This window comes from Diorhabda carinulata, chromosome 12 (genome assembly GCF_026250575.1).
Source record: "Diorhabda carinulata isolate Delta chromosome 12, icDioCari1.1, whole genome shotgun sequence".
Lineage (NCBI taxonomy): Eukaryota > Metazoa > Arthropoda > Insecta > Coleoptera > Chrysomelidae > Diorhabda > Diorhabda carinulata.
Window position 1 is genome coordinate 663,565 of NC_079471.1, and position 27,599 is coordinate 691,163.

Genomic DNA, 27,599 nt, shown 5'->3' on the forward strand with positions numbered 1-27,599 from the left:
TAAAACAGAAATTAACAAATTTATTTCAATGCCTAATATTTATCGTATAATTTATTAAATTTTGCTTTTTTTATGTATTGTTAGGTGGTCAAATAATCAAACACAAAATAACTTCATATACATTTTTTATTAGTAAGTTTGACAACACTGAATATTAAGTCGTGTTAAATTCCATGTAATGTAAATAGTAGAGCCATGTACAAATCTTTTGAAATAACGGTTCCATGCAACAGTTACATGGAAATCAATTACAATTATTGTTTTTTATCACTTAGACTAATAAAACTTGGGCTTTTGCGTTCTATAATCACATAATTCGAAAAGACATTCCGTAATATTCCTTTTTTGTACTACAGAATTGGTCAAAGCTTTCCGAACTGTATCGCTATCTATCGTTTTCAAATTCGACGCGCATTCCATTATTTGAAATACGTCTATCAACTTCGAGATAAAGTCGTTAGAGTATTGACCAAATTCGCTGGTTTTGTAATCCCATGGGGCCAAATAATGGTATGATAACCAGTTACTTTTGTTGATGATGAAAACCAGATTTGTGTCGCATGGGTATCTAAAAAAAATCGCGATTCATACTGTTATTTTATAACTTAAAAATTACAAATACAAAATCCCACCTCTACTAATTCTTTTTTTTACAGTTTCCTGCAATATCATAAAACAATTTAACTTTCGTGTTTGTAATGAAGATGACAGTTTTTAAAATTTGTAATAATTACAGTTTCCTATAATAATTTATTGAGATGATACAGTTTTCTGTAATAGCAAATAACTAGTAGGAAATTTTTTAAGGAAATCTCGTAGATTTATAGTTGAAAGTATAGATGGCGTTCTTAGTAGATTTATACTTTTATATATGATTTTGTCTAAAGGATTTACTCACTTTTCTCCTTTTTTTAAGCCCCAAATTATTGAAGAGCTGGTTATTAACCAAGAAAGGTGTAAACTGACGAAATATCGGAACCATCCCAAAATGAAAGTAGACGTAAGTAGACTTTCCCCCCAATATTCAGCGGGAGCGTTGATTGGCAAAAGTAAAGTGACAATTAAATACAGTATTACATAATACCTACAAAAAAAATCGAGTTTATTCACGATATATCTTTGATATCGTTTTTTTTTTAATTACTTTTTTTGCCACATGACAATTTTGTCGGTTTCAATATCGCTCATATCGAGTTTTTCGAGTTCCTTTTGCTGAGCTGGGCTCAAACATAAACCGTTACTGAGAATATGAGAAAAAAACCATCCTTTGGAGGGATTGAACGGATCCAAATCAGTTTTGAAGTATTTATGGTGTAGCCTATGCCATTGCACCCATGAATATATCGATCCCTAATTAAGAAAAAATCACTATTACCCACAAGGTAATCAAAAACACTTTTTCCTCATTGGGATTGGGTACTTACAGTTCCCGATAACGTTTGACACATCATCAGGAAAAATCGTAGAATCGGATTCGCCGTGTAGGATTGATGAGCCCATAATCTATGAGCCCCTGCGGCAACCCCTATATGACTGAAGATTATAAGAACCAACGCTGAAATTAAAAATTGTTATAACCTAAATTTCATTTCGAGATGAATGGACTATAAGTATGAACAGACTATAAAAAAAAATAATATGTATTAAGAAAAACGTTCTATACTGTTCTATAAACAAATTTATTCACGATTTATACAACGAAAAAACAAATTTTAAAATCGAAAAGTCATTGCTATCGATTTTGATAATGTTTACGATAGAGGGCGTATGAATATGTATTTTTTAACCTTATTTGTAATCAAATATCGGTATAATATCATTGTTATTCAAAAATTATTGGATATGTACATTAATTAATTGATTCTCAGCGATATGGATAATCATTTTCAACATTTATATCCTACGTACGTCATCGTCAGTTATATCATTATAAAATCTACGATTAATTTTGTGTTCTGGCAACAGCGCGATTCTCAATATATCACAGACATAAAGGCAATGAAATAAAACTCAATTCACCTATACTCGAGAAGTAATAATTTGTTTCTATTTAATTTAAAGAAATGTGTAAATTATTCATATAAATAATTATCACACTATTTTTGCTGTTATATTTTCACAATCGACAAACTATAAAACGATGTAGGACGATTCCATTTATACGTTTCCCATAAAGTAGAAAAAGAAAGCATTAACTGTCAATAGGAATTAAAATAAACGTGGCAACCGTGTACTGGGAATGTAAACAGAATAAAATATTTCATTAATTGCAAAGTTTGAAATTGAATAAATCAAGTTTGTGATTATGTTGGGAAAAAATAGATTTTATTTTAATTAAATTAGTTGAGTAATTGATGTATATCGCATATTATAAACTTGGCGTTTTATTAAATAAAAACTCGATGTATATAATTTTTAAACAATAAGTGATAAGTGATTAGTTGGTAAGATAAACGTGTAAATTGTACTCCAGGTTAGTATTTTACTATTATTTGTTTAATAAAATATTCGAAGAGGTTCCAATAATACCTTTTCACTCCAGAAATCGTTGTGATACGTGTACGTAACCTCAAAACTACCCACAAATCTTATTTTGAGTTTCAAATTTCAAATATCGATTTGGTAAACCAATTTCTCGAAGTTTTTCCCAATTCTCAAGTCAATACATAACAAAAATGTCCTTTTTTTGTTTGGTACAAAAAAATTTCGTGGTAATTAGAGAAAAAACTGTAATTTCAAATTTTGGTGGAGGTTCGATTATACAATATTCAATAATTTCGTTTTAAGTCTAATTATATCTCAGTCGAACAATATATAAATGTGCGTAATTTGTAATTATTTATAAAAAAAACCGTTTCTGTACTTTACTTACCAAAAAAAATCGTTTTCCACTGCGAATCATACAAAATAAAATGGATGCTGCACAAAGCGGATATAATAAGTTGTATTTGAAAAAGTACCTTAACCCAATCGGGTTCCCTTGATTTCGACAATGTGTTCAAATCATTTTTTTCGTTAAGATCATCGTGTTTGACGGATTCGGTTACCGTTACCGACATTTTATGATCGCAATCAACAGTGGACTGTTTACTTCGATCGTATTCGTTGAACTACTAGTGTAGGTACAGTTGGTACAAACAAAAAGATTAATACAATTGAATGTTAATTATATGTTAATCTTTCTGAATTCATGAATTAATAAAATATTAATTATTTTACTAGATAGTATGACACGATAGTTTTAGCTTCCCATGTCATAACGTTAACATTCGTAATCGGGATATGAAGTTAAATACAATGATTAAAAGTTTATGAATGAATTGTTATTTTACGCCCCTAGATGTTAGCAACACATTATGCAACTCTATAAAACTTCTACAACTTCCGGTGGTAGAATAATGAACAATTTATTCTCTTTATTTCGACATATTGAGGAAACGCCATCTTTGATATCAAAATTACAGGAAATCCAGTCGCAGCTGTCAAGTTTCTTACGTCATACGTTTAACCTTGAGACGTTGTCCTATTTTAGATTAATACGAATATTCAAATTATGATATTGAAATTGCTTTGTCATTTATCTTTCTATTATTCAACCATCAGTGAATAGTTCATTGATTATTTCGATTAAAAAAGAGTCAACTATTTCGTACATATTAGTTGATGTACTAAAAAATGAAATATATGTAAAACGTAACAAAATGGCAAAGTTTGAAGTATTGTTTCGAAACTTTGCCCTTTCCATTGTATTTAAATTTTAAAATTACGTATAGACACCAAAGAAAAAACATTTCTCTTTAGATACAAAAGTAGGTAAGTGTAATTATAATTTTGAAATTTAATTAAAAATGTTTGTGTCATAGTAAAATTGTATGAAGATAACCTAAAACTATACAACTATCAATTTTATTAGTAAAATGTAAAAATATTAATAAGAATTTTTCATAGTTTGAAGTAAGGATGATATTCTCTGTATCGATGTAAATAGTTACGCACTATAATAAATATACAGGAGGTAATGAGTTTTCTAAAGTGGAACTAATTTTTGTTGCGAATGGCGTAGGGATACATGTAAATGACACGCACCACTGAATCAACGTTGCCAAATACACACTTTGATTGTTCCGTGTGAAATTAGTTGTCTATTCGAAATTATAAATGAATAATTTAATTGGAAATTAAAAGTACTAACGTCCTAGTTCAAAATTCTTCATCTAGTAGTTAACCAATCCATATTGCACCGCTTTTAATTTTTTAAAGTAAACATTAATCGTATAAAGTTGATTGTAATTTATAAACGCTGGCAACGTTTCATTCAGCATCGAACCCTTTTAGAAATAATCCAGTCAAATTATAAAAACATGTTCGAGAAGGAAATAATGCACAAATAAATTTTAGAGTGAGTAAAGAAAAAAATTTTTTTGTGAATTTATAAAAGATTAAATAATTTTTGTTAGAATTTATTTTTTGTTATAAATTAATAGTGAATCTCTTAGATATTTAAAAATTTTAGTACGTCTAATTTGACTGTTCTATAAAATCGTTCTACAGTATGAGTCATAGATATTGGCAATAAAAGACCCAAAATTAACCATTTTTTTAATGTAACAAAAACATTCAGTTTGGCAACATTGGTCAGTGAGGCGTCTACAGGGGCGAGTAGTAATGAAAAATTGGTAGGAATCGAAATAAAAACAAATATTGTTTAATATTGAGTTTATTACATTTATTAGATATGTTAGACTGTCACAAATCATACAATTCCGAAGTTTTCTAAGACACATTATAAGATTTACGTGAAACAGTGAATATACGAGGGTGTTTCGAAAAATTAAATATATATATATATATTTAGAAGAAGAAAAAAATGGAACTAATATACAATATGTGTGAAAAAAATTCACTGTTTCACGTAAAGAAAATGTGTACAGAGTATTAGTAACAATGATTAACAGTTTTTATTTTGATAATAAAAAACGTACGTCATCAACTCTTTCTATAACATATATTCATTAACATTTAGAAGATTTATATATTTGGTTATTGTTTTGGAAAAGTTGTTAACGAAACACCCTGTATATATATATTTATATGTTAATAAAACTAATATAAAATATTTGGTTTTAATGAATGGGTATTTTAAAATATAAAAACGTGTAAACATTATTATTATATATAACTATAATCAAAATTAAAAAATAAATAACCAATCAATAAGATTAAAAACTTTTTTTGGTGTATATAAAAACTATGACTATGACTACATAAATGCCTATCTAAAGATGAGGTTACTCAATATCAACAAATTCGAACGATAAAATTAACAATTGAAGTACAAGGTGATTCATAAAAGGTAAGAAAAACATATTTTTAACAAAAAAATCTGTGTGAGTAGTATAATGATAGATTTTTTAGATGCTTGGCAACGTTGTGAATGGAGTGGTGATGTAAACAATCAAGTGTTCTATGAATTACCGCGCCGTGCACTGAACTCGTTCTCAATATTGTGTACTACAATTGCGACGTTGCCATGTTATTTTCTTAGATTAATATTCATTTTCAAGTTTTAATATCGATTATATTGTGAATTTAAATAAATAATATTACCAAAATGAGTTTTTTTTTTTAATTCAAAATCAATAATAAAATGTCGAATAGTGAATTTCATTTAAAAGAAAATACAAATGATAATGGTAGAAAATAAAATCGGCAACGACGCTGTAAGTCGAACAAAGGCGCAATTTAATTGGTAAACGCCATCTATAGAAAGTGTAAAACTCGATATCTGTGGTTTGAACTGACGTTTGAGACGTGAACTTTTAAGTTTGAATTTTTGGTGGGGGATATAAAATGACACATGAAATTTTACGAAACAAACATTTGACATAATGTAACACTAAATCGAAGCTAGCTTTCATAAATCACCCCGTATATTTATTATTTATCAATAATAACAGTTAAAACGAAACAAATATTTACATGATAAAAACTATTTGTTAAAGTTTATCTATTTACCAGGTATTATTAACGATTAAAAAAGAAGAAGAAATTTATTGTATTTAGTTCCTATACTTTTAGTATTATTCTATCAAAATATTGGTAACTTCGAAAAAAAATTGTACTGCTCTTATACTCACTGATCTTCTGACTAGATTACTACGGGGTTACTACAAAAGAATCAATTTCAAAAAACGATTTATCCGAAAATACATGTGGAGTAGTGTGAAGTTAGCAGTGATACAAAGTTTTGAGTGACAGTGCGATATATTTGACGTATATTGTAACTAAAACGCAAATAGATCGATGATCTACAAGACCATGGGAAGAAAGTGATTTTTCTTCTGCTTTTTTCTGATGGAAATTTTGACATTCCATGTCACAATTCAATATTTTTGAAAAAAAACTCGAATATTGTAATTGGCGCAGTCGGTAGGATCGACAGCATTTCAAATTCACCGAAAATTATATTTTCGTTTTATAAAAATCACCCAGAGTTAAATCCGGTGACTTGGAAGGACAAGGGAAAGAAAGTGAGGTTAGTTCTACGACAAGAAGTGTTTCTACTATTTATTTAAAGCATTTTTTCAACTTTTTTATCAGTTTTTGGTGGAAAAGAACTTGAAAATAACTGAATTTTATTGAAATAGTTTTCTTCATGAGAAATGATCTTTTTGTAGTAATCTTGTACGTATTTATGGTAATAATTAGGTAAAATTATTATTATTAACGAATATCGATTAGATTTTTTTTTCCGAACTGATAAAACAATTTCCTCAATATATATATTATTTTCACAATCTGGCAACGTCGTTAAGATATGCATCAACTTCACTCAGTATTAAATTTACGATAATAAAAATTCATTTAGGAGATTTAATGTCAATTAATTTTCGATCTCACCTCGTATTTTTCATTGATTCGAGTTATGAATCATAGTATAACATTAATTAGAGAAAAAAATTGCATCAATTTTAACGGACGTTATATTAAATAAAACTAAATCAGTCTCGTCCGCCATTTTGTAATAATCAACAACGAAAACATCGTAACTTGCTTTATATATGATCCCGTCACCGTAACTATAATATGTACGAGATAATCATTTCAATATCGTAAAACGAGTATCTCGTATTAATTCAAAAAAGAAAAACGCTCAAAAAATACGTAAACTCGTTACCTACCTAACAACCTATAAAATTTATTACGATTCAAGGCGAAAACACCCTCAAACTCCTCAACAGGGTCGCTAAAACGTTAGCGAGCGTTTCAGCTTGCGCGGCTAAATGGTCTTCTATGGTTTTCTGGGAACTTCTATCGATATCAGAATTGAGAAGTGTACGAAAAGCTGAAGTAACATCGTGGACTTTCATTATCAGATTTCTAGTTTGTAAAGGCGCAGTTGTGTGATTAGTTAAATCTTGACACAGTTCTGTTAATCTGCGTAATATCGTTAGACAAATCGCTAGATTTTCGGGAAGGTCTGGAAGACTAGGATCCGACATCGCTATAACCAACATTTTACTCGACGTGACCAATTGCAACGATTGGGACGTTAACTCCTCTTTAGCTACCTATAATATGATTAAAAAGAAACAATTCCTCGTCAAAAATTGTTAGACATAATGTTGGAAACAGGAATAAACGATTTAAGTATATCTAAATATTGTGTTGTAGTGAATCAGCTGATTTAAATGTTTTTTACTTATGGCGGGAACAACTACTGTTGGCGCCATTGAATTCCAGTAGGCGGATCTCGCGCCGTTGCCACTAATTTTTATTTTTACCTAAATTTAAGCTCGTCAATCGTTCACAAAAATTTATCGGAAATGTTTAGCAAAATGAATAATAGAATAGAAAATGATTTTAAATAACGGTAGTTTCATGAAAAAATATATTTTTTTCTTACTTGAAATTTTTCTTCGCTAATTAATTTGCCGCCTCCGTGTAATTGCGCAGCGGTACATTGAGCAGCTACTTGATCCAACCTTATTAATAAGTTACCCATTGCCGTATCAGTTTTCTGCAGTAGATTTTCCCTATTAGAGGTACATCCGTTAATTTTACCGCAACTTCCGTTATTTTGTTCGTTACTTTTGAAACTACACTTGAGTCGGTCGTCGGTAGTAGCTTGAGGATGGTTAAGTGAACCAGAAACGTTGTGTTCTTCGAAATTATATTTCGAATTATCAGGAGAATCTAACGGGATAGGTACTAGTTTTAAGTGAGCCGCTCGTCCTAAAATCGATTAAAATAATGGATTTTTTTTAATATTTATCTAATAAAACTAGCTACTTTTTATAAGCACAACAGTACACATTCATCAGAATCTAGTTTTCTATAAAACGAATATTTAATTTGCTATGAAATTTGACAACGTTGTAACTTATGTTACGGTTTCTAACGACCGATCTCGACTATTCGCCATTTTGTCTGGTGTTTTCGTAGTTTATCGATCGTATTGATTGAATTCGGTTATTTAGTTTTTTATTTCAAAGAATTAAGGACATTTTAAAGTAATTAACGAATAATTATATTTTTAATGATATAAAGAATGTATATTCAGTGCATTACTGTTAGTTTTCAAGTGATTTTCGTGATTATTTTCGTGTTGTGATAAAAATTGTGTAAAAATATAGTTAGAAGTGTTTTTAGTGAAAATTATTTGTGATAGTGTTAATTTTCAAGAAAAATGGATATAGCAGCCCACGAATAAAAGCTAGATGATGTTTAGTTGTAAATCGAATCATTCCACAATACAAGTGAATTGAAAATGATTTTATCCTCACACGAAAGGTAAGATTATGATTTTTTTTACGCAAAAACACATTTTCGTACCTATTAATTGTGAGATTAATATATTTTTTTGATATATTATTTTGAGAGTCCAGAAATTCAGATTTTCGTTAGTTCTTTTGAAGTGAACTTCCATTCACGTCATTTGTTTTTCGTTTTCTATTTATTATCAGTTACACTGAAGTTTATTAATGCCACGGGAATTTCTAGAGTTACCCTTTATTTCTTAACCTACTACGTTTTGTTTTATTTAAAAGTTAAAGTGTAGTATGTATTCCAAACTGTACGTTTTTACTTCGCTGCCATATTGATAGTCTGCAGCGTGCAACATGTGCGTTCCACGTGTACAACGTTGTGAAATGTTTTTTTCGATGATCGTAGGCGTGGATATTGGAATGTACCTTGTGTGTTCCGTAGCAAATATGGCCGTTGACGGATAGCAGTTTATGATAGTAATGTTGAGTTGACGTGGAAGTTTAGTAAAAAGAAAATAAATAATTTTGATTTGAAATCAATACAGATTAAGAAAAAATTATATTTTTCACATGTAAACTATATGCAATTGTAAACTATGCGTGTCTCTATAATGAAAATTTGGTCTCTGAAGATGCTTTAGACATAGACTTACTCAAATTTCTAAAACTATTCCAAACCTACATCTACTCGTATCTAAACTAAGTAAAATGTTTTCTTCATCTACTTTATTGCACTATGAGTATATTTTACCGTTTTTGGCGATAACAACTGATTTCATGGGAAAAATTTGGAATTTTAATAAGTTACAGTCCTTTCATACAATGTGATATGATGATAAAAATATTTTTGAAGCTGTTTTTTTTACGAAAATATTGAAAATTTCGTTCTATAATGACTAACTTAAAATTGAATATCCTGTATAGTCCTTTCGTACGGTCCATTCATACACATTTATGTGATAAAAAATAATTTTGAAGTTTGATTTCATGCAAAAATTGTAAATTGGTACCCAAAATGAGTTAAATTAAGTTTGATATCCAGTATAGTCCGTTCATACACTACAATATTATGAAATAAAGTGTATTTATGAATAAATTCGGAATTTCGAACCTCAATATCGAATTGTTATATTATACCTATTATATGTTCATTATAGTCCGTTCATATTATGTGATTTAACGCCAAAAAACCAAATTATTTTCGAAAAAATCATATTTTGAACCAAAATCATTCAAATTTTATTGAATATTCCATATAGTCCGTTCATACTTTGTGATATGATGGAAAACAGTTTTAATGTGATTTTACATGAAATATAGTCCGGTATAATAGGAAAATATTTTTACAGCTTGTACTTGACGAATAAATTTAAAATACTGATCCAAAATGGATTAAATTTCATTGGATATCTAATATAGTCCATTCGTACATTGCAAAACGATGAAAAAAATTGAATTATTAATAAATTCCTAATTTCGTTCACTCAAATATTGAATGTATATTATAGTCCGTTCATATAATGTGATTTAACTCCAAAAATCAAGTTCTTTTCGAAAAAAATCAAATATTTCGAACCAAAACCATTTAAATTATATTGGATATTCCACATAGTCCGTTCATACTTTGCGGTATGTTGGTTTTAAATGAAATATAGTCCGTTCATACACTGTAATATGGTGTTAAATGGATTTTTGTAGACGGATCCACACGCCAAAAACGATAAAAGAAACTGTACCACTGCGAATTAACATACCTGTGAAATAATTAGACGTTTTTGATTTGATTTCTTGCGGACAGCGTTCGAAAAATCACAATAAACGATAGAAAAAAATTGAAACGAAGGTAAATTATAGTATTTTTTGTAAAAATAGTTCGAACTGTTGTGCTATCAAAAGTGCATAGATTTTCTGAAACTTGCAGTAATAGATTTACCCATATTAGGTGATGTCGGGGTACTGATAGCGGTAGTATGTTTAGTACCGGTATTCTCCGTCGAAGTAACGTCCAAATCGTTGGAAACGTTCCTGCTGCGCTGGAATAAAGGTGATCCTATACTAGCCGTTCGCGTTTCCGCGCCGTTTTTCGCGTGTTGCGCGTTTTTCTTCTGCCTGAGCACTTCCAACGAAGGTACCGGCGGCAGGGGCGGTTTCTTCGGCGGTAGAAACAAATGCACCGGCGCTTGGTGATTACCGTCTCCTCTGGGAGGTAATTTCGGCGGTGGATGCTCGGTATTTCTCGAAATGTTTGTCGTCAACGAATGGGATCTTTGCCTTTCCGGCGTTATAGGTTTCGGCGGTCTGTCCGGCGGTTTTTCGTCCGAACTCCTACGCGGCAAAGGTTGGATATTTTCGTCAATTTTCAAATGTTTTTCAGTCTTCGGTTTCGCGCAGCACGAAAAAGGCCCCTTTCTATCGAAAGTCGCGTATTCGATTACTTTCGATTCGTTTTTAATTTGCGTCGAATCGTCGGTGGCGTTTTGGACCGGCGGCGGGGGGATTATGTACGACATAATTTCTTCGGGGGTGAGTTCGACTGAAGGGGTTACTTTTTGAGTGGGCGGCGGTACTGTGACGCTAGCTAAGAAGTCTTCGAGGTCTTGATTTTCGTCTTCTAAAATACCTACGAAAAAAAAAAAAAAAATGAAAAAAAAAAATCGGTAAAGCAAATTAAAATACCCGGTATATTTACCTAATTTATTTAATTTATCGATGGAATCGGCGAAAGAACGCGGGGGGAGATTGATTGGTGTCGGTAAGGCACAATCCAGTTCGTCTGGTGTACTTGGAGGAGGGATTAAAGTTAAATCGATAATATCGGGATCGAATATGTAAATATCGTTAATCGATTCCATATCTTCGCTAGAAACGTTTTCGTCGTTTCTTTTAACGTCCCGAAGATACTGAAGATAAGCTTGTAGGTCTTGTTCTTTTTCGGTATGACCGTCAGGACTACGTAGACCAAAACTTACTCTGAAAATTAGAATGGAATAATAACATTATTTTCAAATTATTTTTAAAACCCCTCGTATACGGAAGCAGCGGTAATTTTTTTCCTGAAATTTTCATTAAAAATTCCGTCCCGATACGTTTTGAAATAAAAAAATATATCTCGTTAATTTTTGAGCTACCCTGTATTCGGAAATAATAATCTTGTTGATTCTTCACTAAATTTTCTATAAAAAATTATACAGGACGGGTAATCAAACTTAATATATTTGATTCAGTCTTTATACGTCAGTTAACGTGTTAATTTTTATTTATTACCGAATGGAAGTTGATTTTTTTTGCTTATTTGAAACATTTATTCAATTCAAATTAAATATACTTATCAAATACGATTTTGTTTTAAAAAAATTTGATATTCGCCAATTTTCACTGTACTATTTTTGAAATCTCCCGTATTTGAAGGTAAAATCAATAATTGCGAATTTTTTACTTAATTTACCATATAAAAGTTGCGTTTTGTAGCAACAATATTTTTGAACTACCCTGTATTCGGAAATAATGACGTTTTCTATGAAATATATATACAGGGTGAGGAATCAAACACAGCTTATGTTTCATACGTCAGTTGACGTGTTAAATTTGGAAATAAATTTTGATTGCTATTGAATGAGGTTACTTTTTGAAAATTTTTGATAAATCAGTGCATGGAAGTTTTAAACTATTTCGAAAAGAAGGTTTTTCAGTTTCCCAAATTAATATTTTCGTTTCTTTGAATTATACTGCTTTGAAAATTTTGGTACACATATTCAATTAAATTAAACTATATCCATAGAAAATTCATAAAAAATGATACAGGGTGTTGTACTAAAACTAATCTATGTGTATCGGTTTTGATACGGCAGTTAACGTGTTTAATTTTGAAAAAAAAATAATTTTTTTTCATAATTTTGGATTTTTAACTGTATAGACGTTTCAAACCATTGAAAAAAAAAGTTTTAATGCCTTCCAATGATAGTAAAACTATACAGGGTGTTGTATTAAAACCTAAATATATGTATCAATACTTATATGGCAGTTGACGTGTTTAATTTCGAAAAAACCTCATTATCTTCTATAATTTTGGATTTATCACTGTAAGGCAATATCAAAATATTGAAAAAAAAAAGTTTTTACGATTTTTTAATGATTTTAGAAATTTAAATATTTATTTTTTTCTGTATAAACTTCCCATTCGCGGAATTTTGAAATTTTCAATATTAAAAACTAATTCGAATACAAATTTAATAATGATATCAACACAAAAATCATAAAATATAATACAGGGTGTTGTACTAAAACTAATCTATGTGTATCGGTTTTGATACGGCAGTTAACGTGTTTAATTTTGCAAAAAAAATAATATTTTTCATAATTTTGGATTTTTAACTGTATAGACGTTTCAAACCATTGAAAAAAAAAGTTTTAATGCCTTCCAATGATAGTAAAACTATACAGGGTGTTGTATTAAAACCTAAATATGTGTATCAATACTTATATGGCAGTTGACGTGTTTAATTTCGAAAAAAACTCATTATCTTCTATAATTTTGGATTTATCACTGTAAGGCAATATCAAAATATTGAAAAAAAAAAGTTTTTACGATTTTTTAATGATTTTAGAAATTTAAATTTTTATTTTTTTTATGTATAAACTTCCCATTCGCGGAATTTTGAAATTTTCAATATTAAAAACTAATTCGAATACAAATTTAATGATGATATCAACACAAAAATCATAAAATATAATACAGGGTGTTGTACTAAAACTAATCTATGTGTATCGGTTTTGATACGGCAGTTAACGTGTTTAATTTTGAAAAAAAAATAATTTTTTTTCATAATTTTGGATTTTTAACTGTATAGACGTTTCAAACCATTGAAAAAAAAAAGTTTTAATGCTTTCCGATGATAGTAAAACTATACAGGGTGTTGTAGTAAAACCTAAATATGTGTATCAATACTTATATGGCAGTTGACGTGTTTAATTTCGAAAAAAACTCATTATCTTCTATAATTTTGGATTTATCACTGTAAAACAATATCAAAATATTGAAAAAAAAAAAGTTTTTACGATTTTTTAATGATTTTAGAAATTTAAATTTTTATTTTTTTCTGTATAAACTTCCCATTCGCGGAATTTTGAAATTTTCAATATTAAAAACTAATTCGAATACAAATTTAATGATGATATCAACACAAAAGTCATAAAAAATAATACAGGGTGTTGTACTAAAGTCGTATTAATTCGGATATTGACGTTATGAATTTCGAAAAATTACTCAATTTCGAATTTCCGACTAAAATTTCGAAAAATCCCGTATGGAATAGCAATCTAAACAATAACAATAATACAGGGTGATGCACTGACCGGATGCATTAACTTTGATACGGCAGTTGACGCGTTAAAAAAAATTTTACACCTCTAAAAGTTACCGCCTTTTAAAAATTTTGTTTTTACCGCCCCATGGAAGTTTCCAACTATTCAAAAACAAATTTCTATGTCCTTCCGTCGATTTAATTCGTTGTCAACGACATTCGACGATTTTTTTTTGTAATTAATTCGCTTTTTTCGCAACCGCTTACCTATTTATCTTATTATCCAAATTGTTCGGCAAAAATTTGTGTTTCGGCGAATTGCTCGGCGTGTAAATGGAATCGTTATCGCTCTCGGAACACGCGGTATCCTGTCTGAGTAGCTCGATCGCGGCACTGGTGAACGAATGCCTCCTTTCCCCTTCGGCGTGTCCTTTATTCAAAAGTAAAAGCGAATCGCTGTGTTTCAATTTTCCCGGTTCGTCGTTATCGCTGTCTATATCGACGCTAGTCTCCTGCCATTCGGCCAACGAGTTGAGTCTTTCCAAATTCTCTTGTTCGGTCAAATATTGTTGGGAATATTCGACTAGCTGCTGCATTTCTTCGACCCTGCGTAAAATCTGCAAAACACATCGGAAATTTTGAAAGAAACGGGATAAAAACGAGAGTTGGAATCGAACCCGCGACCATTTGACTGCAAGGCAACGATCTACTATCAGCGTAGATTACTCTTAAGGACCAAATGTATCAAAATTCACGTCAAAATTTCATTTTTGATGCGTTTTAGAAAAATATCAACGTTTTAATTTTCTATTTTCAAGTTTTATGAAGTTAAAAATAGTTTTTAGATGGAATTTAACCAGTTTTTACAATCAAAGTGATAAAAGTATTTAAAACGAGTCTCTAGTAGCAGTAAAACACTAAGATATCATATTGAACACTTCAGGATAAACCAAGCGGTGCGTTTAAATAAATTAGTGTTAAGTGTTAGTGAATAGTGTATAAACTGCGTAAGTACATCGATTAAAAACCAATTGTATAAGATTTACGTCACAAATTTAATATTTTTCGTGCATTTATATGTTTTTGTTCGAATATATTATAGATACTAAAATTTGGCGGGTGCGCTTGGTACTTTTACCTATTTTTTGTGACCTATTTACATCGTTTTTATAATTGTTTCCATAAAAACATTTCTAAAAAGGCCTTTTTTGTTTATTTACGATAAATTAGTGATTTCCAGGAAATCGATTATTCTAGAAAGTGACGATAGTATATAAACAACGAGTTTTTATTAGCAGCAGTCAACAATTAGATATAATAGTGAATACATCGGGATAGTGTAGGCTAAACCAAGCGGTGCGTTTAAATAAATTAGTGTTAAGTGTTAGTGAATAGTGTATAAACTGCGTAAGTATATCGATTAAAAACCAATTGTATGAGATTTACGTCACAAATTTAATATTTTTAGTGCATTTATATGTTTCTGTTTTAATATTTTATCGATGCTAAAATTTGGCGGACGCGCTGCGTAGTTTTACCTATTTTTTGTGACTTATTTACATCGTTTTCGTGATTATTACCATAAAAGCATTTCAAAAAAGGTTTTTTTTTGTTTGTTTACGATAAATTAGTGATTTCCAGGAAATCGATTATTCTAGAAAGTGACGATAGTATATAAACAACGAGTTTTTATTAGCAGCAGTCAACAATTAGATTCAATAGTGAATAGATCGGGATAGTGTAGGATAAACCAAGCGGTGCGTTTAAATAAATTAGTGTTAAGTGTTAGTGAATAGTGTATAAACTGCGTAAGTATATCGATTAAAAACCAATTGTATGAGATTTACGTCACAAATTTAATATTTTTAGTGCATTTATATGTTTCTGTTTTAATATTTTATCGATGCTAAAATTTGGCGGACGCGCTGCGTAGTTTTACCTATTTTTTGTGAAGTATTTACATCGTTTTCGTGATTATTACCATAAAAGCATTTCAAAAAAGGTTTTTTTTTGTTTGTTTACGATAAATTAGTGATTTCCAGGAAATCGATTATTCTAGAAAGTGACGATAGTATATAAACAACGAGTTTTTATTAGCAGCAGTCAACAATTAGATATAATAGTGAATACATCGGGATAGTGTAGGCTAAACCGAGCGTTGCGTTTAAATAAATTAGTGTTAAGTGTTAGTGTATTTACTCACCTCTTCGTTTCTAGCTTCTAGTAAGCCATTCTCGTACAAATCGTTTTCCGCGTCGCGCGCGGCGTTGCCGTCGACGCTATAAAATCGATTTCTATCGTTAATCGATCGATTCATGTTGCTATCCAAACTGTAACCGATCATCAACGATTGTTTCGATTGTCTACCGACGGTGTTGTACAAACCGTTGGTTTTTCTATTCACATTCTTATATAACGGTAAAGTAGCGAAGCAACACAACTTCAAACAACTCTGATCTACGTAACTCCATTTTTCGGGAACGACTTTATGCGGAGACAAATACGGCGGAGCCAGGTCCTCGACTTGCGGCGAATCCTCTTGATCGACGGGAAGATTTTGCGAAGTCGTCAATTTGTGGTAGCCGCACAGCACCAGAGCCAATTCGCACGCGTCGCGCTCTTCCAAACATATCGGCACGATTTTTTCGCTTCGAAGATGGATCAGAACGGTCCGCGTCACTTCGTCCTCGTTCCTTATCTCGATTTTCCTCATATCTTCTATATTGGCTATCGGAATCGGCTGGAACTAGAAAGGAATCTCAAAATTTTTCTACAAAATCGATTTTGTTCGATCGAACGTACCACCGATTTTCTCGTCCCGGTTATTTGGCTGATGCCGAATCTGGGACTGACCAAAATCACCCTTTCCAAAGCGTCTCCTCTAGGTCCGGCAGAAAAACATTTGGCGCCGTAACTCGGCAACTGACTTACTATGTCTAAATAATGAAGTTTCGCTTGCAGAGCCGTGAGTTGTTTGCCCAAACCCGCCATACTCGAATGCAGTTTCAAAAAATGGCCGATCAGTTTTCTGATTTCTTTTCTTTTCACGTTTTCCAACAGCGACGCCGGTATGAAGCGTTCCAGACCGAATTCCCTCCTGAAACATCGAATTGACAACATTCTAGTCGACCACCCGGGGGTACCTACTTACTCCACCGTTTTGACGGTCAATTTCGAAGCCGGTACGTTGTGGGCGAGAGCGTGTTGATATATGTGCAACGCGGCTAATCTGAGAGCGGTGTCGTACTGCAGCTCGGGAGCGAATCTCTCTTGTATGACGTCGTTACAACATTGGGTGTAGAGGTAATCTAATGCGTGGAGATCTTTTTGAGCTAGAGCTGCCGCCGATGCCGGTACGAAAGCTACTCTAAACAGACAACGGAGTTTGTGAGCGCCCGGTCGAGACGCTATCTGCAAAAATGGAAATTTCCTAAATCTGGTCCTTCGAGCCGGGTAAAACAACACGGCTCGAAGGACCAGAGCCACGGGATTCAAAAGGAGAGGGCGAATCGGTGCGTTACTGTTTCTAAATTATCCGATAAAGTAGAAATCAATAAAAAAACAGTTTCTAAGAGGTTCCAGTGAAGATGGAACCCAAAATTTTCATAAAAACAATGAATTTTGAAGGATTTGTTCGATCCGATTCAAAGGAACTGAAAACTAGATGAGATAGGTGATAATTGGAGGTTATGTACGGATATTTGACTTCGAATCTGGTCCTTCGAGCCGGGTAAAACAACAAGGCTCGAAGGACCAGCCACCGAGTGCAATTACAGGCGTGATTTGGTGCGTACGTCGATGCTATTCGCGCGTTACCATTTCTGAGTTGTCTTATGAAAAGAAAATCAACGGAAAAACCGTTTCGAACAAGTTTTGGTGAAGTTGGAACCCAAAATTTTCATAAAAACAATGAATTTTGAAGGATTTGTTCGATCCGATTCAAAGGAACTAAAAACTAGAAGAGATAGGTGATAATTGGAGGTTATGCGCGGATATTTGACTTCGAATCTGGTCCTTCGAGCCGGGTAAAACAACAAGGCTCGAAGGACCAGCCACCGAGTGCAATTACAGGCGTGATTTGGTGCGTACGTCGATGCTATTCGCGCGTTACCATTTCTGAGTTGTCTTATGAAAAGAAAATCAACGTAAAAACCGTTTCGAACAAGTTTTCGTGAAGTTGGAACCCAAATTTTTCATAAAAACAAAGATTTGTTGTATCTAATTCAGAGCAGCTGTAAAAACTCGATGAAATCAGTGATAATTGGATGTGAGACGTAGATCTGGTCCTTCGAGCCGGGTAAAAACCAGAAAGCTTGGAGAAACAACGATATATTTTTTTAATGGACATTATAATCAATTTATGAACACACTATATACAAAATGTGATATTTGAAACGAATCTTACCCTTGCTAAAAGATCCTGCGGATCTAATAAAGTCAATTTGTTCCTTTTTAACGATTTGATATGTTCGACCACGAGACTGAAGTGCTCGGTTGCTTGGAGACACAATTTCGATTCCAAGGACGATACGACGTCCTGGACCGTCGTCCAGGCGTCGTATTTAAAAGATTTCGTCTGGCCGTTCTCCAAAAAAACTTTTAAAACGTTCGCCATCGGCGGGACGCACATATCGCCCAAAGAAAATGCTGAAGGCTGTAAAAAAAAACAGTAAAAATAATAATTAAACCCGGAAATCGGTGGCGCGCCCGTTGAATCGCGTTGGAAGGATAGACAAGCGTCCGGCTTAATCCACACTCTCGAAAAATCTATTTCCGCTAAATAAAAAGACGTTTATTCGCGTATACCCCGTATAAATAAATAAAAATTCGTGGAAATACCATAAAGAAAATTGAGTGAATTCTAAAGCTACACACTTTCGGCATATGAAAAGGATCCTTCTCAAAAAGCTTTGTTTAGTTTACAAAGCCGAGCTTACTTTAAGATAAAAAGCTTTTACGAGCTTTGAATGACGTCGAAGGGGTTTTGTATCAACTTGATAACGTCGAGATGACGATGTAATTTTCGTAAAGCCGCTAGAAAAAATTCTATTCATTATATTATATCCGATACGCTAAAATAAAAATCGTAACTGTATACAAATCAGTTTATCCGTCGTCTTCTGGGAATAATCATCTGGGATTAAGTCGATATTTTATCTAGAGAATGACCAGATCGTTGAAGTGACATTTTTAAAATATATTTTGAATAATTATGTCATTTTCTAGACTTCTACGTAATTCTCGGAAAGTCTCGGCGTTCGAGATCTCGAAGTCTCGAGACAGAATTAATTCCTTCACGATTCCGAACGCCTCGCCTGGGTTCGAGTACGTATAGAAACAAATATCAGGTAGAAGGTTTTTGGTTTTTCCCAAAATCAGGTATATCGGGGACTATTAATTAAATTGTACGCTATTTGGACATAAAGGAGGAAAAAAATAGAATCTCTTTGATTTTAACTCCTATTAAATAATTCATTAGTCACTTTGTAATACCTCAATTCACGATTACAGTATTATTACCCATTTGGAGTACAAGAACGTATTCTGCGCGCTCTTTCCATGACCTAAGATGACCCAAATCATAATCCCGACGGTCTAAAATAATGAAATTTCTTAAATGGAGAAGTTCGCTGCATTCAGTCCAGCGTAACGCGTGATCCGGTGGTTAGATGCCGAGTAAATTGTTTTTTTTTTGGAATTGTTTAGTCCCTTAGGTCGATTCTAAATCTAATTTGATTAAGATAACACTTGAAATCCCTTTGGTAAATTATAGAACCTCAAAAAAATGACTTACCGGAAATAGAGGGGCTCCGTTGACGCATACGCTTTCCGCGAACCGCACTCTCGAAGGTTTATTTTTAAGTCTGGCCCTTTTGCTGGCCGACAGTAAAGTCGATTTTCTCGCACCTTGCTGTTCGGCTGGTTGACAAACCACCAAATTTACCGTTTTGCTACAAGCTCTCACCAAAGAAATCACGTGTTCCCTTGGAGCTGATTCGACGTCTTCTCCGTTCACCGATAGAATTTGGTCGCCGGGAAGAAGCTGAAGTAAATAAAAGTAATTAACGCGGATTCAATTGATGGTTTGGTTGGATTAGCCTCTCGTTGTGGTGAAACCGAGCCTCATCAGATCAAAACATTTGTAGATTGGACAAAAAAGAGAATCTCGATAGGGGTCTACTTAAATTTCCTTCATTGGGATCTTGGTGAAGTCCCAGAGTAGGAAGAGCAACGCTACCGGGTTCTACACAAATTTCCTTCATTCATTTAATGGATCAGGTTATCCCCAGAGGTCCACGAAAGGCTCGACAGACATCTACGTAAATTTCCATGGTTACCAATGATTCTAAACTGATCCAGATGACTTCCGGAGTCAAGGGAATGATCCTACGTAAATTTCCATGGTTACCAATGATTCTAAACTGATCCAGGTGACTCACGGAGTCAAGGGAATGATCCTACGTAATTTTCCATGGTTACCAATGATTCTAAACTGATCCAGGTGACTCACGGAGTCAAGGGAATGATCCTACGTAAATTTCCATGGTTACCAATGATTCTAAACTGATCCAGGTGACTCACGGAGTCAAGGGAATGATCCTACGTAAATTTCCATGGTTACCAATGATTCTAAACTGATCCAGGTGACTCACGGAGTCAAGGGAATGATCCTACGTAATTTTCCATGGTTACCAATGATTCTAAACTGATCCAGGTGACTCACGGAGTCAAGGGAATGATCCTACGTAAATTTCCATGGTTACCAATGATTCTAAACTGATCCAGGTGACTCACGGAGTCAAGGAAATGATCCTACGTAATTTTTCATGGTTACCAATGATTCTAAACTGATCCAGGTGACTCACGGAGTCAAGGGAATGATCCTACGTAATTTTTCATGGTTACCAATGATTCTAAACTGATCCAGGTGACTCACGGAGTCAAGGGAATAATCCTACGTAAATTTCTATGGTTACCAATGATTCTAAACTGATCCAGGTGACTCCCGGAGTCAAGGGAATGATCCTACGTAAATTTCCATGGTTACCAATGATTCTAAACTGATCCAGGTGACTCCCGGAGTCAAGGGAATGATCCTACGTAAATTTCCATGGTTACCAATGATTCTAAACTGATCCAGGTGACTCCCGGAGTCAAGGGAATGATCCTACGTAAATTTCCATGGTTACCAATGATTCTAAACTGATCCAGGTGACTCACGGAGTCAAGGGAATGATCCTACGTAATTTTTCATGGTTACCAATGATTCTAAACTGATCCAGGTGACTCCCGGAGTCAAGGGAATGATCCTACGTAAATTTCCATGGTTACCAATGATTCTAAACTGATCCAGGTGACTCTCGGAGTCAAGGGAATGATCCTACGTGAATCAGTTGATTGGGGAGACCGGGGAGAGTTTTTTCGTACTCAATCTACGATATGGGGAGGAAGGGGGAAAAATTTGCCCCATCTTTTGGCCTTTCTGCTGCTTTATCGAAGATTGTACTCACTTTATCTACACTAGGTCCTCCTTCGGTAACGAATCTCACGATTACAGGTTTTTCCGAACCCGCTACGAATCCAAAACCCAAAGATGGGGACCTTTCCAAGGTTACAGCTCGTGGTTCGGGCATTGGAGCGGGATCCTGGTTCCTAACCACGGGAGATTCATAGGTGGTTGTTTTATTCACGTGACTGGAATGAAAAAATAATTTTTCAATAATCGGTTTTCGATAAATGGGTGTCTGTTTATTTACTTTATGTAATATGTCCTTCCAGAGTCGTCCAAAGCTCTTTCCCATCCGTATGGTAACGAGTCTTCTCCACTTTTCCATGCCTCTGCCGGTGGTAACCATCCCGCAGTTCGAGTAACGTGACTAAAAAACATTTTTTGGGATTTATTTTAACAAAAAAACCTCGAAACCACTTAAATAAATAGTGTGAAATCGATGAAGAGTGTAGTTGAATGTAGAAATGACATTAAAAACACTCAAGGAAGGTTAGAACAAATATTATATGCTGATGAGAATCAATAATACTCAAACTGGTCACCGTAATGCAAAAAAAACATCGTTGGAACGTGAAAAAAAACATAATATATGCTGATGAGATTCCATAATACTCAAACTTGTCACTGCACCTTGAGTAAAACCATAGTAGCAATATAAAAAACCATTATATACTGATGAGAGTCGATAATAATCAAACTGGTCATTGTAAAATAGTAAAAAACATCGTAGGAAAGTAGAGAAAAATATTATATACTGATGAGATTCCATAATACTCAAACTGGTCGCTGTAATTTGAAAAAAAAACGCAGTATCAGTGTAAAAAACATTATATACTGATGAGAGTCGATAATACTCAAACTGGCCACTGTAAAACAGAAAAAACATTGTAAGAAAGTAGAGAAAAACACTATATACTGATGAGAGTCGATAATACTCAAACTGGTCACTGTAAAATAGTAAAAAACATCGAAGGAAAGTAGAGAAAAATATTATATACTGATGAGATTCCATAATACTCAAACTTGTCACTGTGATTTGAAAAAAAAAACGCAGTAGCAGTGTAAAAAAACATTATATACTGATGAGAGTCGATAATACTCAAACTGGTCACTGTAAAATAGTAAAAAACATCGAAGGAAAGTAGAGAAAAATATTATATACTGATGAGATTCCATAATACTCAAACTGGTCGCTGTAATTTGAAAAAAAAAACGCAGTATCAGTGTAAAAAACATTATATACTGATGAGAGTCGATAATACTCAAACTGGCCACTGTAAAACAGAAAAAACATTGTAAGAAAGTAGAGAAAAACACTATATACTGATGAGAGTCGATAATACTCAAACTGGTCACTGTAAAATAGTAAAAAACATCGAAGGAAAGTAGAGAAAAATATTATATACTGATGAGATTCCATAATACTCAAACTGGTCGCTGTAATTTGAAAAAAAAAACGCAGTATCAGTGTAAAAAACATTATATACTGATGAGAGTCGATAATACTCAAACTGGCCACTGTAAAACAGAAAAAACATTGTAAGAAAGTAGAGAAAAACACTATATACTGATGAGAGTCGATAATACTCAAACTGGTCACTGTAAAATAGTAAAAAACATCGAAGGAAAGTAGAGAAAAATATTATATACTGATGAGATTCCATAATACTCAAACTTGTCACTGTGATTTGAAAAAAAAAACGCAGTAGCAGTGTAAAAAAACATTATATACTGATGAGAGTCGATAATAATCAAACTGGTCACTGTAAAATAGTAAAAATCCACTTATTAAGGTGAAAAAGTATTTTGTTTTGACTAGAGTCAATCATAGTCAAACTGTTTACTGTAACTTGCAGTAACATATTATATTCTGATGAGAATCAATCACAGGCAAACTGGTCACTGTAATTTGGTAGTAAACGCAGCAGAAAAGTGAAAATTAATATCATATACTGATGAGACTCAATTATATTCAAACCGGTCGTTATAAAATATTCCGTGCAAACGAACAGCTATACAGTTATACAAATAAATATCAACCAACGTCTTTCTGTACGATCTGTTAAAAAGTTATTTCAGGAAAAAAGATTTTTTTAAATACGTACCAAATACCAATAGCTATAAACAATCATCAAGCAGCGATATAAAAAAGAAAGCGAAAATAAAATTAAATTAGAGCCACTCTGTATATTAATCAAGCGAAACTACGAAACTGGAGCTGGCAACACTGCATTTTTCTCATAAGAGGAGGTTGTTTTTGTATAAATAATTTCGTTAAACTTGTAGGATTTGTTTTGTATATAAAAAAGCGGCTGATTAATTTCATTTTTTGTTTTTTATACTACCAATATCATATTCAGAATACCATAATCGGGCAGAGTTACACCGGTTCATTGTGGTTTGTTATGGAATCGATAAAGAAAGAGAGAGAGGGAGGGAAAGGGGTTGAATTAACCCTTGCGGGTCAATCCAATAATTCGTTGAAGTAAAAATATGCGTGATTTTAATCCGTTCGAGGCCGTTCAACCGCATAAAGTTAAATCAAAATACGTTTTTTATATATATAAACAATTTTCGTATATCAAAATAATAATAATATACGAGGTGTATCGAAAAAGATAACAATAATTAGCGAGGGCTGTTAGAGATGACGGATCGGCCATTGCTGTCAAAATGAAAGTTTCCAAAACTCGAATAACCCTCGTATATGACAAGACGTTCGCCGTTAAAAATGTCAAACTGTAGTGGCGACCCTCGTATTTGCAAATAACCGCCGTGTACGTGGAGGAATTGGTTCTACCGGAAGTCGACTATAACTTTGTTATTTTAAATAGAACACCCTGTATATTAATACATATTTGAAATCTACGTGAAATTTTATTATACTTTTGCCTAAAAACTTTTTTCGAAAAATGCATATTTTTCGAGTTAATAATTTTTTTGTAAAAAATTTAACCATTGCAGTCCCTTATAAATTATTTTTTTACGATGATACCCTTGAAGATATGAAAATGATTTCTATTCGGTTATTTTTAGCAAGGTCAGACGTATTAAAATCTATGTCGAAAAATTTTTCATTTTATACAGGGTGTGTATAAAAAGTATTCAAAGTTTAACTTCATAATTATCAAATATTTTCATTTTTTTAAATAGAATCACCCGGTTTTTTCTATTTTAATGCATTCAGGGCTGTTTATATTTGAACTACCCTTGTATAAGTAGAATTTTATAAAAAACACTATGCGAAAGTATTTGTATCCATCTCGACGAAACTTATATTGACAATTTTTCGTTGTTAGAGACAAATTTTCTTGTACTATTAATAAAAAAATTAAGCTGAATAATCGGAAACATTTTATTAATCATTCAATAAGCATTTCCTTAAAATATTTTTACAAATAAAAATAAAATTTAATTAAAATCGAATTTTTGTAACATACCTCGTATAAATAAATAAAATGCAATCTTCTAAATACTCACTTGCAATAATACAACCTCCCATCTGCGTTAACGTGTAAAGTCCATCCGGGCGCAGGCGCGTAATCCAACACGTGCTTAAAAGTACTGTCGAATGCATTTTTATGCTCCTTATTTCCCTCTGATACGTCACTTTTTTGGACTATGGCGTCGTGTTGTTCCGGTTGGTCGGATTGCAACATCGCCTGATGGTTTTTTTTTTTAATTATCTATCATCTGAAAAAAATTTTTCAACTAAATATTTATAATAAAACAATCCGACTCGTCGAAACTTGTATCGAGCCGTAACGGTGTTGTTGGTAAGGTTGACGAATCCTATGTCGAGCGAAATTTTTATTAAATAAATAACCTGCTTCAGCCCAAAGTAGAATTACAAATTAACAAGCTCATATACGGGGGAAGCGTGTTGTAAAGCGAATTTACGTGGTCGAGATTCGTAACAGACCGGCCTAACATTACGGTTTATATTTGAACTACCCTCGTATAAATAGAATATTATAGAAAACAGTCATTGAGAAAGTATTTGTATTCAACTCGTCGAAACTTATATCGAGCCGTAACGATGTTGTTGGTAAGGTTGTCGATGTGCTTGATTTTCAATACAGAGATTCGAATCCTATGTCGAGCGAAATTTTTCTTGCTCTAGTCCAAAGTAGAGTTACAAATTAACAAGCTCATATACGGGGGAAGCGTGTTGAAAAGCGACGTTACGTAGTCCAGATTGGTCTAATATTACGGTTTATATTTGAACAACCCTCGTATAAATAGAATATTACAAAAAACGGTCATTGAGAAAGTATTTGTATCCAACTCGTCGAAACTTATATCGAGCCGTAACGATGTTGTTGATATATTGGAATATTACAGAAAACAGTCGTTGTGGAAGTATTTGTATAAAGATTGTGTATACTATAAAAAACGTTTGGACATCTGCAAAAGTACTAAAACGTCATCGAGAGAGTTTTATTAAATTCCAAGTATGCGTGTATGTGTGATAATGTAGTTAGTGGCGTGGAGAATTTCCATCGGTAATGGGTTGTTACAAAAATCAATGGCGTAGAGCAAAACATAATTGAATAATGGATATTTTGTTGAAAAATCCTCGAAATATTTGTTATAAATTAAAATCTAATAGATTTTTGATAATATGTTTACGACATTTTGGAAAATCATACTTCGTTTAGATAGTTTTGGAAGTTGTCAAAGTTATTCGACTGACAAGTGTAAGAACTGTCATTGCTTGTCAATTTTCCGTTAGTTAACCATAGATAAAAGGTTCCATAGAACTACAACTTCCCAATCTGTCATAGAAAAAGTCAAAAAGATTTGTTTGACATACGGGAACCATCGACTATTGACAATTGACGTTTTTTTTTCGAAATTTTGTACTTTAATTAAAATAAAAGCTTTTTTAAGAAATTTATTCACTTCCTCCGGTGTAAATTGTCATTTATACAATTGACAAGTGTAAGAACTGTCATTGCTTGTCAATTTTCCGTTAGTTAACCATAGATAAAAGGTTCCATAGAACTACAACTTCCCAATCTGTCATAGAAAAAGTCAAAAAGATTTGTTTGACATACGGGAACCATCGACTATTGACAATTGACGTTTTTTTTTTCGAAATTTTGTACTTTAATTAAAATAAAAGTTTCTTTACGAAATTTATTCACTTCCTCCGGTGTAAATTGTCATTTATACAATTGACAAGTGTAATAACTGTCATTGGTTGTCAATTTTCCGTTAGTTAACCATAGAAAAAAGGTTCCATAGAACTACAACTTCCCAATCTGTCATAGAAAAAGTCAAAAAGATTTGTTTGACATACGGGAACCATCGACTATTGACAATTGACGTTTTTTTTTTCGAAATTTTGTACTTTAATTAAAATAAAAGTTTCTTTACGAAATTTATTCACTTCCTCCGGTGTAAATTGTCATTTATACAATTGACAAGTGTAATAACTGTCATTGCTTGTCAATTTTTCGTTAGTTAACCATAGATAAAAGGTTCCATAGAACTACAACTTCCCAATCTGTCATAGAAAGAGTCGAAAAGTTTTGTTTGACATACGGGAACCATCGACTATTGACAATTGACGTTTTTTTTTCGAAATTTTGTACTTTAATTAAAATAAAAGTTTCTTTACGAAATTTATTCACTTCCTCCGGTGTAAATTGTCATTTATACAATTGACAAGTGTAATAACTGTCATTGGTTGTCAATTTTCCGTTAGTTAACCATAGAAAAAAGGTTCCATAGAACTACAACTTCCCAATCTGTCATAGAAAAAGTCAAAAAGATTTGTTTGACATACGGGAACCATCGACTATTGACAATTGACGTTTTTTTTCGAAATTTTGTACTTTAATTAAAATAAAAGTTTCTTTACGAAATTTATTCACTTCCTCCGGTGTAAATTGTCATTTATACAATTGACAAGTGTAATAACTGTCATTGGTTGTCAATTTTCCGTTAGTTAACCATAGAAAAAAGGTTCCATAGAACTACAACTTCCCAATCTGTCATAGAAAAAGTCAAAAA

At 32.6% G+C, this 27,599-nt stretch overlaps 2 protein-coding genes across 2 annotated transcripts in view; both read right to left on the minus strand.

The window, feature by feature from the left end:
- Positions 1-108: 108 nt before the first annotated feature.
- On the minus strand, positions 109-3,149 carry LOC130900047 (acyl-CoA Delta-9 desaturase). The gene is made up of 5 exons (XM_057810367.1): positions 2,873-3,149; positions 1,425-1,555; positions 1,145-1,350; positions 899-1,084; positions 109-568 (listed from the first exon to the last, which is right to left on the minus strand). The coding sequence occupies exons 1-5, from the start codon at positions 3,057-3,059 to the stop codon at positions 277-279; spliced, it is 1,002 nt and encodes a 333-aa protein (XP_057666350.1). The 5' UTR covers positions 3,060-3,149; the 3' UTR covers positions 109-276.
- Positions 3,150-4,097: 948 nt separating this feature from the next.
- LOC130900046 (FERM and PDZ domain-containing protein 4) overlaps positions 4,098-27,599 on the minus strand; it is a 33,113-nt gene continuing 9,611 nt past the window's right edge. Inside the window, exons 2-14 of the mRNA XM_057810366.1 lie at positions 25,059-25,271; positions 21,826-21,945; positions 21,580-21,763; positions 19,863-20,111; positions 18,474-18,722; positions 17,220-17,479; positions 16,871-17,165; positions 16,272-16,814; positions 14,336-14,685; positions 11,458-11,738; positions 10,702-11,388; positions 7,907-8,235; positions 4,098-7,571 (exon numbers count right to left, since the gene is read on the minus strand). Of these exons, the coding sequence (XP_057666349.1) occupies positions 7,209-7,571; positions 7,907-8,235; positions 10,702-11,388; positions 11,458-11,738; positions 14,336-14,685; positions 16,272-16,814; positions 16,871-17,165; positions 17,220-17,479; positions 18,474-18,722; positions 19,863-20,111; positions 21,580-21,763; positions 21,826-21,945; positions 25,059-25,237 (4,089 nt within the window). The 5' untranslated portion in view covers positions 25,238-25,271 and the 3' untranslated portion in view covers positions 4,098-7,208. The remainder of the gene's footprint in view (positions 7,572-7,906; positions 8,236-10,701; positions 11,389-11,457; positions 11,739-14,335; positions 14,686-16,271; positions 16,815-16,870; positions 17,166-17,219; positions 17,480-18,473; positions 18,723-19,862; positions 20,112-21,579; positions 21,764-21,825; positions 21,946-25,058; positions 25,272-27,599) is intronic.

Coding starts and splice junctions, on each gene's coding strand:
- LOC130900047 (XM_057810367.1), bottom strand. CDS start 3,059: ATGTCGGTAACGGTAACCGAATCCGTCAAACACGATGATCTTAACGAA. Junction 1,556..2,872: donor GTGGAAAACGATTTTTTTTG/GTAAGTAAAGTA, acceptor TTTTAATTTCAG/CGTTGGTTCTTATAATCTTC. Junction 569..898: donor GGCTTAAAAAAAGGAGAAAA/GTGAGTAAATCC, acceptor GATTTTTTTTAG/ATACCCATGCGACACAAATC.